At 58.1% G+C, this 13761-nt stretch overlaps 1 protein-coding gene across 1 annotated transcript in view; it reads right to left on the bottom strand.

Annotated features, from left to right (window-relative positions):
- Positions 1–264: 264 nt before the first annotated feature.
- Positions 265–13761, bottom strand: part of LOC122378299 (sestrin homolog) — a 38018-nt gene continuing 24521 nt past the window's right edge. The window contains exons 3-8 of the mRNA XM_043359201.1: positions 8764–8946; positions 7420–7570; positions 3641–3951; positions 2957–3147; positions 1752–1899; positions 265–1028 (exon numbers count right to left, since the gene is read on the bottom strand). Coding sequence (XP_043215136.1) covers positions 942–1028; positions 1752–1899; positions 2957–3147; positions 3641–3951; positions 7420–7570; positions 8764–8946 — 1071 coding nt within the window. The 3' untranslated portion in view covers positions 265–941. The remainder of the gene's footprint in view (positions 1029–1751; positions 1900–2956; positions 3148–3640; positions 3952–7419; positions 7571–8763; positions 8947–13761) is intronic.

Genomic DNA, 13761 nt, shown 5'->3' with positions numbered 1-13761 from the left:
TTGAGTGATGGCTACTAAAACGTATTTTTCTTGTTAGGTCCACCCTAATAAAAAAATCCCCGGCATTTAACAATCGGCGCGTAGGCGCTGGGAGTACCTATCTGGATAAGTTGGAACGGCTGTCAGCTGCGACTGATCCAATCCAGTAGCGTCCGGGGACAGCTTCATCCCACTCATCCTTCCCACGGCCGAACATTTTCCACCCAGCTCTGTTCGTTTCCGCTGATCAACGTCCACCTTCCACCGCCCAGGCGAGAGAATCGCTCATGCATGTCTGGTTTATTTATCAGTAGCTCTCGGCTGGCAGGGTCCTCACCACTTCCGCCGCATTACATGAAAGACGTAGCTCCTGTCGCCGGCTACACGGCGCACGGTCGGCACCACAGGGTCCTGTCACGTCGCCTCACTCGGCACCCGTCACACACAATGTCACGGCGGTCCGTCACGGGCCGCCGCGGCGCTCTCAGTCACCTACGGCCGTAGGTGCGCGCCGTCGGCGGCCCCGACCCGTCGTCAGTTCGTATCACACACGGCCGCCATCGTACGCACCGCGCGACTACACTCAGCACGAATAGAGAGAACACACATTGGACGCCGCGCGCGCGCCACGTAAAGCTCGCCAAAACAGCAGCCGGGCGCCCCTCAGCGCGGCTATCTTCTCAGTTCATCAAACATGGCCTCAAAAACAGTCTGTCAACAACGCGGCCGGTCGTGCCGGCGCGGCCTCCGGGCCCGGCGCGGGCGGGGAGGACGGAGGGGCAGGACGGCTGCTCCTGCGGCATCCTGCCGTCCCGACCCGACCCGGCCCCCGGGCAGTGGTACCCGGACCGGCGAGCGGCCCACCAAACACATATAAAACACAATCATCACAGAGAATAGCAGCGCGGCGCCCCGACTGGGCGGCCGGCGGCGGCGCGCCCTGGCTGGGCGGCGGCCGGCCATCACGTCGTGTAGCGCATCACTGCCCTCAGCGCGTACAGCAGCTCCGACTGCAGCCTCGCCTCCAAACACAGGATCACGACGTGAATCTGCGGACGGACGGAGAGACTAGGTCAGAAACGGTTAGCGCGGCGCATCAACACTGACACTGCTGGATTATGGTACACATACACCCATGTCGCAGAGGGTAGCGAGCTTGGTCAGTTGGGGTGATGAAATCAGCACAGCTTACTCGGTTCAACGAGGCCGAACACCGAACAGCGGACCAAACATCACACCGATCACCGAACATCGCAGGTTGAGCCAGTATTTACGGAAAATTCCTGCGGAACTGTTCCGTTTAACAGGAATGTCGAATGTGAATGTGACCCCAATTACCATTTTATCAGTAAAACATGTCCGCTGGAATGTTGTTACACAAAGCCACATCGTGCTAGGGAACACGCCAACCCCAATGTAGCTGTGTCGACAGCGGGGTATACGCCCATGTTCCTACGTCCTTCTCTCACCCCGGGGAGAGAGGAAGTGCTGAGAGCGGAATCCACGTTCCCACCCACACCCGGACATGGTATCGTCATGCGGGCCAACAGTGGACGCATAGCACGACCCGCCCCACAGCATCACGGTAACGAATATCTGCACAGTGCAGCCTCCACACACGCCATGACAAACAAGAAACGTCGCACATGGTAAGAGGCTAAGAGCGTTCTATGGTTGCCTGATGCAATGCCAGCAAATATCGGACACAACGAACAACGAACCCCCTCTTAAAGACTCCTGAATCATTCTCAACGCCTCCCTTTTCTCCGTACCTTTTCTGAGCGCTGGAATCCGGCCATCACCCTACTGAGCGGGGTGGTGGAATCAAGCAGCTCCGGTGACACACACGTCGTTTTGATGAGCTCCTTCAGCCGCCGGTCCAGCAGCTCAGACACCATTTTGTAGTCGTAGTCGTCGTGTCTGCCGGACAGGGTAAGGTCACGGTCAGGTCACAGGTCACAGGTCACCAGGCAGACGTCACAGGTCGCCGCTGAGGTCATACGCCAGAGGTCACTGAGAGGTCGCTCGCGGTAAGGCCCAGCAGTGTGTCGAAGGACGTGAATCATGATACTGCGGAAGGGGCCCCAGCGGAATGGAAATCAAACACGACGTCAATGATGTAATACATCATTAGAGCACGATCTGGAAATAACTAGGAATTTCGGAATCGTGTTGCAAAATGTCCTACTCAATAATCTGTGTCCAGAATGTTATGCAAAGACCACAATAAATAAATTGTCACGTTTGTGGTTGGGTAACGCTTAAATTTTACGGCAGGCATTCCAAGTTAAAAAATGCCGAGTTAAAACAGCGCATGTCAAACGTCTGAGTCGCACGCTTTCACACTACCCCTGCTATATTAATATGCCGCACTAAACTGAACTGCCGTGTGCTCGAGTGCATGTGAGTGGGAGGCGGCCTATCCCTGACCTTCCCGTGACGACTACCTGTGGCATTTCGGCGCCGGTCGACAACCGACACACAGCACAGCGATTACCAGACAGCTGAGAGCCATTACACAAATGCAGCGTCTAACAATCGACTCGGCCAGACGGCCGCCGCCCACAGCGGCAGGCAAAATGAACTGTCGGACGTCGGCAGTTGGCATTATCTTCCTAGCAGAATATAGTGCAGAAGAGAGGCAAACTGCGCCGCTCGCGATACTAGGAAGTAGGAACGTAATGTCGGGTGTCATGTCACCTGTGTGGTCGGAACAAGGTGCCAGCCATGGGCCCCCAAGATTATCACGAAGTGATCACAAAACAGCAGCTGTGGCACCAGCCGCAAAAGCACAAAAATAACTTTTCTTATCGTTCACACAGCTGTATGCCACCCGTCCTACTTTACTCTGATACAATCTATAGAAACTAGCTGCAGCTGTGAACCCCGGCCGTTCGACCCCACTCCCATACGTCGGCATCGTTTCCCCGTACCGCGACCAGCGCCCGCAGTACGGCGGCGGCTCCTCGCTACTCACCTGATGCCGTACAGGCACTGGATATATCTCCAGATAGCCCGCCGGAAGGGCCGCGTGTCCACGGCGCGGAACGAGCCCATCGTCTGGTAGGTGAGGTGGTAGGCCTTGCGGAACTTGTCGTCCAGCAGGTATCCCACGTCCGAGTAGAGCCGGTTCACCAGCGAGAACCCGTGGTCCTCCCAGTTGTAGTCCTGGAGGGAGGGAGGGAGGGGGATGTTGTAATGAGGGCATGCGACTCGGACGACCACAGCGCTGCATGAGGGGGGAATGCGGTGCTGCTAATGATACACGAAACGCGACGATGGGTTGAAATAAGCCAGGGTCGTAATTTTAGTCAGTTTGTAATCATCATGCTTATAACGTCCGCTGTGGTGCAGGCCCGCTGCGATAATATGCCGCTTCTGCGGACAAATGCGGCGCAGTTTATCATTTGTGGCGTGGGGGCCATTACCCGGAGCACGATTGATGTCATTAGCGGGGAAAGTTGGAGCTGAGATCAGCATTTGGCCGCGGCGCCACCCGGTGTTTATCCTAACACAGCGTTGCTGCTGCTGAGACGGCGCCGGCCTCGGAGACCCATAGAGACGGGCCACACCACCGGCCGCCGTCAGCCCGTTCTACAGACCGTCGGCCTCAGACACCGCCCCCTCCCTGCCAGCGGCGGCAGTCGGAAGCTGTACTCACCTGGACGCGGAAGGTGGCCCCGCCGTCGGTGCGCCGCAACGGCTCCTCCCAGTCCGAGTCGCCGCCCACATGGGAGTCGTCTGTGTCGGCCAGCCGGCGGCCGGCGCCGACCTCGGTCGGGGCCGGCTCGCCGTCCACCCGCTCGTGACCGGTGGGCCGCTCCGAGTCCGCCGGCGCCGAGCCGGTAGGGCCCGCCTGCTGGCGCAGCGACTTGATCTTGTGCATCAGCTCGTCGACGGGCACACCGCGCGGCGGAGAGGACGAGATCTTGCCGTTCTCTTTGGCGACGCCGGAGCCGGGTGTGGAAGAGCCTGCCGGAGAGAGAGAGCGGGGGAGGTCAGAGGCGCGGGTCAGGGGTGCCGAGTGTCCGGGTCCAGCTCCACAGGGGCCCATACACAGGCCGGGCGGGCGGGCGTCGTTGTGACATCATGCTGTGAATTGCAAAGATGCGCATGACTTGAAGACCGGATAGAACAGGTTTGCATCCAGTTTTTGAAAGCAGCATCATAATTAATCACGACCAGATGTCTGAAAGAAATGTAGGCAAGTAATACGCGGTTTTACCGGTTCGAAACGTCACCAGCATCACAAGTGGAGATGCTAGAGAAATACATAACATAATTATCTAGGTCTTAGCTCAAACTCTGATGATGTTAATAGAAGGCGACATCTACGTTAAACAAGTAATAAAGAAGCTCTTAATTCCGGCTTAAACAAAGCATCTAACCGGTCCACCATTGTCAAGGTATTACGACTAGAAAATCCACCCCGTTAAGTCGGTACGTGCGTCAGCGGAGGACGGTACCGGAGCCCCAGCCAGCGCCTCACGGCGGTGTCCTCCCAGCTGATCCAAGGCCGGTCACGGCTGGCGACCGGCTGATAAATATGGCAGCGCTGAGCGGCGCCGGGCGACCACAGGCCGCCGACCGTGACACACACAGCAGAGCGAGCGGAGCATAGCACCGGAAACGGCGCGGCGCACGTGGGACCATCGGCGACGAACGACCGCTCCACAGGCAATGAACCGCAGCACCCAGATCATCGGCCGGGTCAGTCAGGACTTCCTGCTAATGGCATGTCACGACACCCGGCCAGGCATGCAATGACGAGGAAAAACGGATAGGCGCCTCTGAAATATTGTTGTGCTATTGATCTCGGTGGCTTATGTCGCCCGAGTTTCCTGCCGCTGGTCGGTCGTACACTACCGGCTACCTAACCGTGACAGCTGTTAGTGGGTAAACAATAAGCTCCGTCCGAGCCTGCAGATGTTCTTTCCTGTGTTGTTTTCGTTCTGCTGCAGCCATACATCCTCAACATTTCGCTTATGCCTGTCAAGATAGATTGGCAAGATGATGTATACATTGGCTCGATTGCAGATGGAGGATGGATGCATCAGCGCATGAACCACAGTTGCTACCATCATTGCACAATAAATAGCACCACCGGCTCGCCAGAGTGGCTCTCTGTCACTGACTGGCGGGCATCCCGTCCTCAAAGAACCCCACCGTCCGCCTGCACCCGCCTGTGAACAGCGCAGCTCCTCGGTAGCAGCACCGCTGCGGCGCTATCGCCCGGCGTACCGACTCATTAGGTCCAGGTCAGACCGACGGACGGTATAATGGACCCAGCGGTGGGCGGGCGGCGGGGCGCCCGGACCCATCCACATCACCGCTCCACTGCACGGGGACCGATGGCTCCAAATGAGCGCACCGCACGGAGCCAGCGCCGCTCCATACAGACGAGCCCTGGGTTAAAACGGGCCATCCATCGGCGGGCGCGGGCTCCAATCAGTCACATTAACGACCCTTTTTACGGCACGCTATTAGCCGAGGTCGTTAGTCATTCGCCAAAAAAGTCGGTGCCATTATCGCGGGCTCGGTTCATTGTTCCGCGCTCTGGCGGCCGACTGCCGCCGGCGCCTACGAATCATCACTGTTGTTGTGACGCTGTCTCTCGGCTTATTGTGAGCTGTAAAATCGAGACAATGAGTGAAGGTAGAAAGACAAACGTATCGGTGAGGGATACAAAGCCAAGTGTCCCATTTCTTCGACTCCGCGGAAGAAGCACAATGACCAGCAGGTCGGTACGAGCCATATTCAACTGAGTAGTATATCACTTCGCGAGCAGGCAGTTTAGGCCAGCGGGCTGCATCAGAGCCCACCTCCGCCCTGTCGGGGAAGCCAGCCCGGACCTATCGAGGGGCCGCCTGCTCAGGATACGCCTCATTTGAGCCGCACCTTCATGTAAACACCCGTCAACCCGCCGACGAGGCAAGCTCCAAACAAGTCGTAAGCGGTCGGGGCCGCGTCGGCATCTCCAGTGCACGTCCGACAGAGCGGCTATCCATGTCAGCTGGCAGCGACCGGGCACGAACACCACCTTGCTAAACCGCACCAACCTTTGAAGCAGCACTTCAATCTGTCCCTGAAACTGCACTGCAAACAAGTGAACAGGGAAGCCCACTGCCAGCAGGCAAGTTGCCGCTTTCAAGTCGGCATGTTGTTTTGCGATCGTTCAACAGATGCGCCCAAGTAAAATAGTTAGCGATGCACGGCTTCAATCAACCTTTCACAGGCGGCTGTGAATTTCGTTGGCAGCGGCGTCTTTACGTGCAGTGAGGAGCGGACCGGCAGACCCCGGCCCGACACTGCCAACCTGTCGACCAACGGTATCTCGCCGCTGGGCCATGGCAGCAGGGTCGAGCAAAACACCAGCCCGGCGCGCGGCGCGGCGCCAAACGACAGCAAAAACTCTCCCCGCCGCAGCCAATCCATCGCTCTCGGCGCGACCCTGCAGGAGAGCGGCGCAAAAACCGTCGGCCCGCCCCTCCGCCGGAGGCAGCGCCGCTGGCCTCCAGTCAGCAGCGCCAGCACACCCACTGGCGCCAGTAGCAGTAGCTGCTGCACGTCCGGCTGCTGGTCTGAGCGGGCGCCCCGGCCGCCGCCCGGTCAGTGCGCTGTGTCATGTCACTAGGCGCGCCGGGCGCTGCAGTGTTCCGATGACCTTGCGGTGGCAGCGCCGGCAGCGGCGGCCGCGGTCGTCAGGCAGTGGCCGGCCAGGAGCGTCTGGTGACCGCCGGGACCACCCCCGCGGGGTCTGAGTCACTGGCGAGCGGTGTGTGCGGGAGACCGGCCGGATAGTCCCGCCGGTCGCCGCGCCACTATCGGCCGACCTGTGGTCTCATCGCTCCCCCTCCCCATCCCGTGCCTCTCAGTCGCCCAGAGAAACAGCCGCAGTCCGGACCACAGTAACGCGGCCACTTGAATAATGTCTGACCCAGACGGCAGAGCCAGTCGCCGAGCTAAACGGAACCCTGTGGACCCGAGGTGTGGCGCTGGGGCGTGCCATGAACCTGTGACGGCCGGCGCCGCGGCGGACAGAGCCGGCCGTCGACGACGCCCCGGTTCGTGGGGACGCCGGAAGGGGTGTGGCGGGGCGGAGCGGCGCGGAGGCTAGCCCCACGCACGCCATCCGACCACCGACCGACGGCCGACGGTGACCGACGCCAGGCTCCAGCTGACTGACGGTCGCCAACTCAGTCTGAACTCTGATCATAGAAACTCCATGGTGACAAAACCTAGCACTGCACTCCCTCCAACAGAAGTTAACCCAGCGCCCTCGAGCTGTCTTTCCTCCTCTCCTGCAACAACGTATCACATCAAACATCCGCATTCCTCCTGAGTCACATCTAGCCGGGTCGACACTCAAGTCAGGCAAACAGGGTCGGGTCAGGTCGACGCTCCACGTCAGCCGGGTCGGGTCGGGTGGAATCGACTCACCGGACTTTTTGCCGGCGGCGGCGTCCGCGCATGGCTCTGTGACCACGCGGCAGCCGTGTACAAACGACGAGGCGGCGTGGTAGTGCGCCAGGATGGTCAGCGCCTGCAGCAGCTCGCCCAGGCTCCAGTTGTCGCGGCCTCGCACCAGCCGCTGCCAAGAGGCGCACCCAGGAGCGGTCACAGGGTGGGTCGCGGTGCGGAGAGGAGGGAGGAACTGGGGCACTCAGGCTAGGATGGCCAGCGAAGTCATGACGTGGTTGGAGTTGATTGCTCAACAGTCATGCCAAGGCAGTTGTGCTGATTAAAAAACAAATGAGACTCGACAAAACATGCATCTACGTGGAAATGAAATGAAGATAAAAAGGGACATTATTGATACCATCAGATAACGCTCAATCAAATTTGGAAGAATCACATTTCGGATAGCGTATTGCAGCATAGCAAACGCATTGCCAAGCGGTTAAATTTAGTAACCGGATTGGGAGGTGGTGGTAGTGACATTTGTGGCGCTATAGGTCGATTTTGACAGCAAACAAAGAAATATTTTAGCATACGCTATCGAATGCACGAAAAAAAAAAAACGGTGACGCTCGAAGGTCACATAAATCGAGCACATGCCGCGATCCAGAAATAGGGAGTGTTTTAAACGGTCGTTTTTGTCCCGTTTTTTAATGCTCACGAATAGACAAACAAGGACACGATATCTACGTAGTTCGTGTTAACGACCGTGTTTGTTTGAGAGCTGAACAACCATCCCGTTCCTGAGTGCGGAGTAATTTTCCACCACGCCCCGATCATGAAGCGACGGCACACAGCTTCGTCACTGCCCAGGCCATGAACCCATGAGGTCATCATCGTCACCACTCCGATGACGAGATAAGCATTGAAATGCAGAGCGCGCCCCGACTGACAAGGAAGTAACCAATTCTTCATAATAGAAGATAACATTTGAGCCCGTCATAGTGCATCTATTGCGATTAAACCACACCAAAAGACGAGGGTTCAGGACGTAAACGAAAACCTTTGAGCACTACCGGTCAGAGCAGGCTGACGATTGATAAGAGCAAGCAGCACGTTCGTTCAAAGCAGCGTTCAAAAAGAACTCGGATCTCTCAGGCTTGATTGATCTTAGACGAGTTTACGCTCCCCTTCTACCGGCCGCCACTGCTCTGCAGCTCTCCCAGCCCATAGCTCTGATGATCCGGAAATGGCAGCGCTTTCAGACATCACCATAAACAAACGGCCAGTGCCAGCAGCCAAGGTCAATCGAGCACATGCAGAGGGCGGCGCAGCTGCAATCTGCCCCGCCGCCCCCGAGCGGGACTAGCACCACCGAGTACCCACCTCGATGTGTGCCTTGCTGAGGAGCCAGGGCCGGTGAGCCAGCGTCTTGTTCACCTCGCTCAGGTCCTGGAGCTTCTTGGGCGCCAGGTGGAGGCCCTCGAGCCAGCGTGGCTCTCCGCCGCTGGCCAGGAACTCGTCCTGCAGCTGCTCCATCAGCGCCTGGCACTGGTGCAGCTCCGCCGCCTGGTGACACACGGAACAGGGGGGAGACGGGTTAAAATATAGCTGTTGTGACACACCGAGCAGGGGAGAAGGGTTAAAATCTAGCTGTTGTGACACGGGATAGGGAAGCTTCTTCTGATGTAACATAGAACGGGGGAGACGTGTTAGAAGCTACCTGATGTGACGGGGACAGGGGAAAGCGGGACCAGCTCGCAGCGCCTCCCCGAGCCGACCCACTCACTGACGAGCAAAAACGGGCCATCTCAATAACACACGCCTCAGGCCCCGGCGGGAAATATCGGGCCGAAATAAGGTCGGCCGGGCGCGCCGGATCCGACCGAAATCTCGCCGCCATCACAGCCAATCTGGCGGAGGCGCCATTTCCCGGAGGAAGTCGGCCGCGCGGAGAGACTCCGTCACTGATCAATGGTCAGGCGCCAAGGACGCGGCCCGGTCGGACTGAGTTGGCGACACAGTTCACCAGCGGTCGATAGCACTTCGCACGCCCCGGACGAAGGATGGACCCCAGACAGGGCCGGGTTAGACGGGTAACAAACATCACTGAGTCACATCACATAACGTAATGCTATGTCCTCTGACAATAGGTTGTAGGCAAAATTAGAGACTTTTCTTTGCCTGCCCAAGTATGTGCTTCGATGCATCCCACTGTTCCATCACTCCCCTTGGTTGATAATTATCCCTATTCCGAATCCTTTGGATATTTAGTTTACACCGCTAGGATATGCCAAGCACGCATCAGATAAGCGCGGCATTTCCAGTTTGCCTTTCCGGCCGTGAAGGTCAAGCATGTTTAGTTTATAGCCAGGCGACATGAGCGCTCTGGTGGCAGGTCGACGAACTACGATCCCCAGCCCGGGTCGGGCCACAGTCTCCTCTCCGATGACCGGACCATCCGACCCCAACTGTCAGCGGCGACAGGAGGGGCGAGTAGGCAAGCCGATCAGTACAATTATTCCGGCTGTCGGTCACCATAATTCGGCTGTCGAGGGGCTGTCTGTCACCAGCTGGAGTCGAGAGCACAGCTGGGTGCCCGCTGGCGGGCATGGAAATGAGCACGGTCATTAGACAGAGCGGATGAGCGGTGGGAGGATATTACACGCTCTTCAACTCTCTCCTCGGACAGGCAGCCATCCGAAGCATCCGGTAACACCATGTCAATTGCATTATTCATAGTAATTACCAATGCTGCAAGCCGAGTTGGACATGGCAGTAACGTCGTGTTGACGACTTCGGGGAATGAATGCAAAACAACTTGTTGGACCACAGACATCGAATGTGAGACAGATGAAGAAGCAGTCCATTCGACCCTTTGTTTTTCACAAACTCCAGATGGGATGATTGCATCCAGAAGGCTTTCAAGAAAACAATTAGAATTTCAAAGGATCTTACATAATAGAACACAACACTGCAGCTTAAGATGCAATGAAAGCAACAGCTGCAAGCGAGAAGCGGGCGTCGGGTCCGTCTGCCAGCGCCTTCACTTCACAAGTGGTGGCTGATGCAAACCGCCAGTTACAAATACAAGACGATTCACTCATGTACCGTGCATAGTTTTCACAGTTGAGCCTACTTACAGCATTCGAGTATCCCAGGCAAGGACCAGAGCTGTCCATTCAGTGCTCCTCTGCAGCCCTGCTTGGCATGGAATGCGCCCATCTGCGCAAAACTCAAGTTTAATCGGCTGTGGACAAAGCCGTCTCTGAAGTTCTTCGTCACGTCCAGTCTACCAATTCGAGGAGCGCCCATAGAGGGAGCACGCCACTGACATCACAGTCACTTTGTGTAATTGCGTCTGTGACGGTGGTCGCCCTTTGTACATACAAAGCACATAAACAATGTTGCATACATTACATTAATGCAAGCGCCGCTCTGCACCGTGCAACTTTGCTCGGTGTAATGTGATTCCATGACTAATGACTATGAAAGTCATGGTACACAGTAAAATTCAGCAAATGCAAACAAAAATATTCCTTAATTGATACACAACATAGAAGGCAGCGATCTCGTTCAAAACATCGGACAAGACATGAGCGAGAGACAGTGACAGCCAGGTTATCAGTTCTGGCTGCACCAAGACCTCTAACAATAAGATCACCGTGAAGACCGGGAGCGACCCAGGGCAGGCCACCAGGCCACCGAGCCTTCCATGGTAGGTAGATATACCCGGCACTAACCACCCGGGCACGGACAAAGGCTGTAGCCGAGCCTGCCAGACCTGTTGCCGCCTGATCGCCTGTCGGGACCGCTGACAGAGAAGGGTCTCTCGGCGCAGACCCGCCCGGCAGCCGCTGTCGCCGTCCTCCGTGCAGTCGGGAGGACTGCACCCGGCCCGTGCAGCACGACCAACAAAGCACGGCTCGCAGCGATAAAAGTGTCGACGACAATGCGAGTTGACATTTTTCGACCCCGTCGCCCGGGCGGCGGCGCACGGTCCGTTGAGACACACCCAGTGACGCCAGTTTTCCTCTGTCACCAGCACCCATTCCATGCCGACGACCAGTTCCATGAAAAAGTGTGAAATTTGCTTGAATTATTTGCAAGCTGACATTCTCCCAGCAGCACCAATTTTGCCAGGATTGCGTCGTTTATCAAAAACACGACCTATAACAGCGCCATAGAATGCACATAAATTCCCGGTTTGTCTGCATGCAAAGGTCTGGATATGTGCCTCAAAACACGCCGGTTATCATTCGTATCCCAGTATGGCAGGAGCCCGGGCGGACGGCGCAGCACGCCACCGGCAGACCGCGGAGCCGATAAGTTCTCGAAAAAATGGCGAACAAACATGTCGAGAGACCTGGCGCGGCGCCGTTCCGTGCTCCTGCAGCGCGCTCTCCCGTTGACCGATTAGACGCAGTTTGAGAGTCCGAGTGGGACCCAGTGGGGACCGGTCTAGGGTCCCTATGGAGTATGGAAGGCCTGGCATCCCGCCGAGGACAGCCGCACCAAGCTGGCATCCATCCGCCCTTCTTCCCGTCATGGGGAGCGTGCTTACGTCACAGGGGAAGGGGGCTGGCCGGGACCCAACAACGCGACACACGGGCCCCGCGCCACCCGATCCGTCCACCAATCACAGCGCGCCGCCCCGGGGCACGACCGGTCACGTGGCCTCGGCCCGAGGCAGTAGAGGCGCTGCGGCCGTGCTGAAGACTGGGATTATGGCCCGTGGTGTCGCCTGCTGAGCCGGCGATATCGCTGGGACAATAGCGGCCGCGGCGGCTGGCACGGCTCGGATGGAATCGGTTACGGCCGGCAATGAGAGCACGAGGATAAAGTTGCCCTGCGGCGCAGACTTCCTGGATCGGAGCACGGTAGCCAGCGGCAATGCCCCAGTTGAGAGCGTCTCTAACTTGGGGGTCACTAAGTCTGAGAGGCATCTCCACGGCCTAAGGCAATATGAATAGAAAGGCCTGGCTAAAACGAGAATTCGCTACTGAGCCACAACACGCCGCCACCGATTCCCAAATAGCTGCAATGTTTGACGCGACGAGGAGCGGAGTTTACGCTGGCACGGTGGGCGGGCCGGAGCGCCATCGGAGGAATTCGGGGGGGGGGGGGACAGGGGCGAGGGAGTTGATTTTGGCGTCAACAGTGCCGGCCGGCACGTGTCGGGGGCGTGCGCCGGGGGCAGGCCCCGTTGGCAGAGCGGCGGCTGACGAAAAACCGGCGTCGGCCGCCTCATCGATCGGCCGGCGCCGCCCCCGCCGGGGTGCGAGCGGGAGCCCGGTCCGCGCTCAGCGCTGAGCTGACGTCGGTTCCGGGTCGGCACCGGCCGGAGGTCATCCCGCCCCGCCACGGCCAGGGTCATCTAGCCGGCGCCATAAATCATCGCCAACGTCGTCGGTCGTCGTTCCATCCATCGGTCGGCCGGGCGGAACCCCTTTGTTCTCCTGTCCCGATGGCACGACTCCCGATGGGTGGGGCCGAGTCGAAAATCGCAGCAGCGGGGACTCTGTGCCTGTGTCATATTCAACCTGACACCCAGAATTGCGAAAGGATACATAGTTGACGCTAACCTAACCTGATGATCTGTCACCCGCTAATGAACAACAGCTGGGCCGGTGAAATGGTCCAGTTCCGGCAATGTGTCCCGAAGCCTGGCCAGGGGCGGGTTTGGCGGAATTAGGCCGAATGATAGAGCGTCGAGCGACGGTCAGTAGGCGGCTATTCTGAGGTTGAGTTGTAACACTTTATACAGGATTTTCTCAGTGGGAACTGGACGGGCTTCTTCGGCTGAGCTCCAAGGACACGAAAGAGTGTTATCTGCCGCGAGTGACTGCTGTCTCGTAATCCAGGCGCCGAGCTGAAGATAAGACGGCCAGCTGTCACCCCGCTGTCCCCGGCGCCTCGTACGGCGGAAGACGGAGACTCTCTGAGGACAGTGAGGACTCTCGAGAGGACAGTGACGGCCACGGCCGGTCGCTCGCACCGTCCGGTCCCCAAGGACAGCGTTACATCCTCGGAGGCTCACCAAACCCGGCCGGCAGACACGTTCCGCGGCGCCGCGTCTCGCGCTGATAAACATAACCAACACGGGTGGCGTGACACCTTCGGGACACGCGGCAGACGCTTTTTTCGGCGGCGCCAAGTCCGCACCGCACGCGGCGCCGAGCGGACCAAAATAGAACGGCCAGCCTCCTTTGTCGACCTTCACTGACAAACGGGTCCTGTCTGAGGCGTCAGGTCAGGGCTGGATTGGATTTAGTCCGGTGGTTGCTGACGCTCCAAGCCAGTCAAAACCATCCTCCGCACGGTACCTGCTGACCTGTCCTCACGCCGGGGTGACCCCTCTGATCTGCTGACCGGCTCCATTGT

This window comes from Amphibalanus amphitrite, unplaced genomic scaffold (assembly GCF_019059575.1).
Source record: "Amphibalanus amphitrite isolate SeventyFive unplaced genomic scaffold, NRLGWU_Aamphi_draft 000057F_arrow, whole genome shotgun sequence".
NCBI classification, from domain to species: Eukaryota; Metazoa; Arthropoda; class Thecostraca; order Balanomorpha; family Balanidae; genus Amphibalanus; species Amphibalanus amphitrite.
The sequence above is the reverse complement of the archived record's forward strand: the minus strand, read 5'-3'. Positions and strand labels throughout refer to the sequence as shown.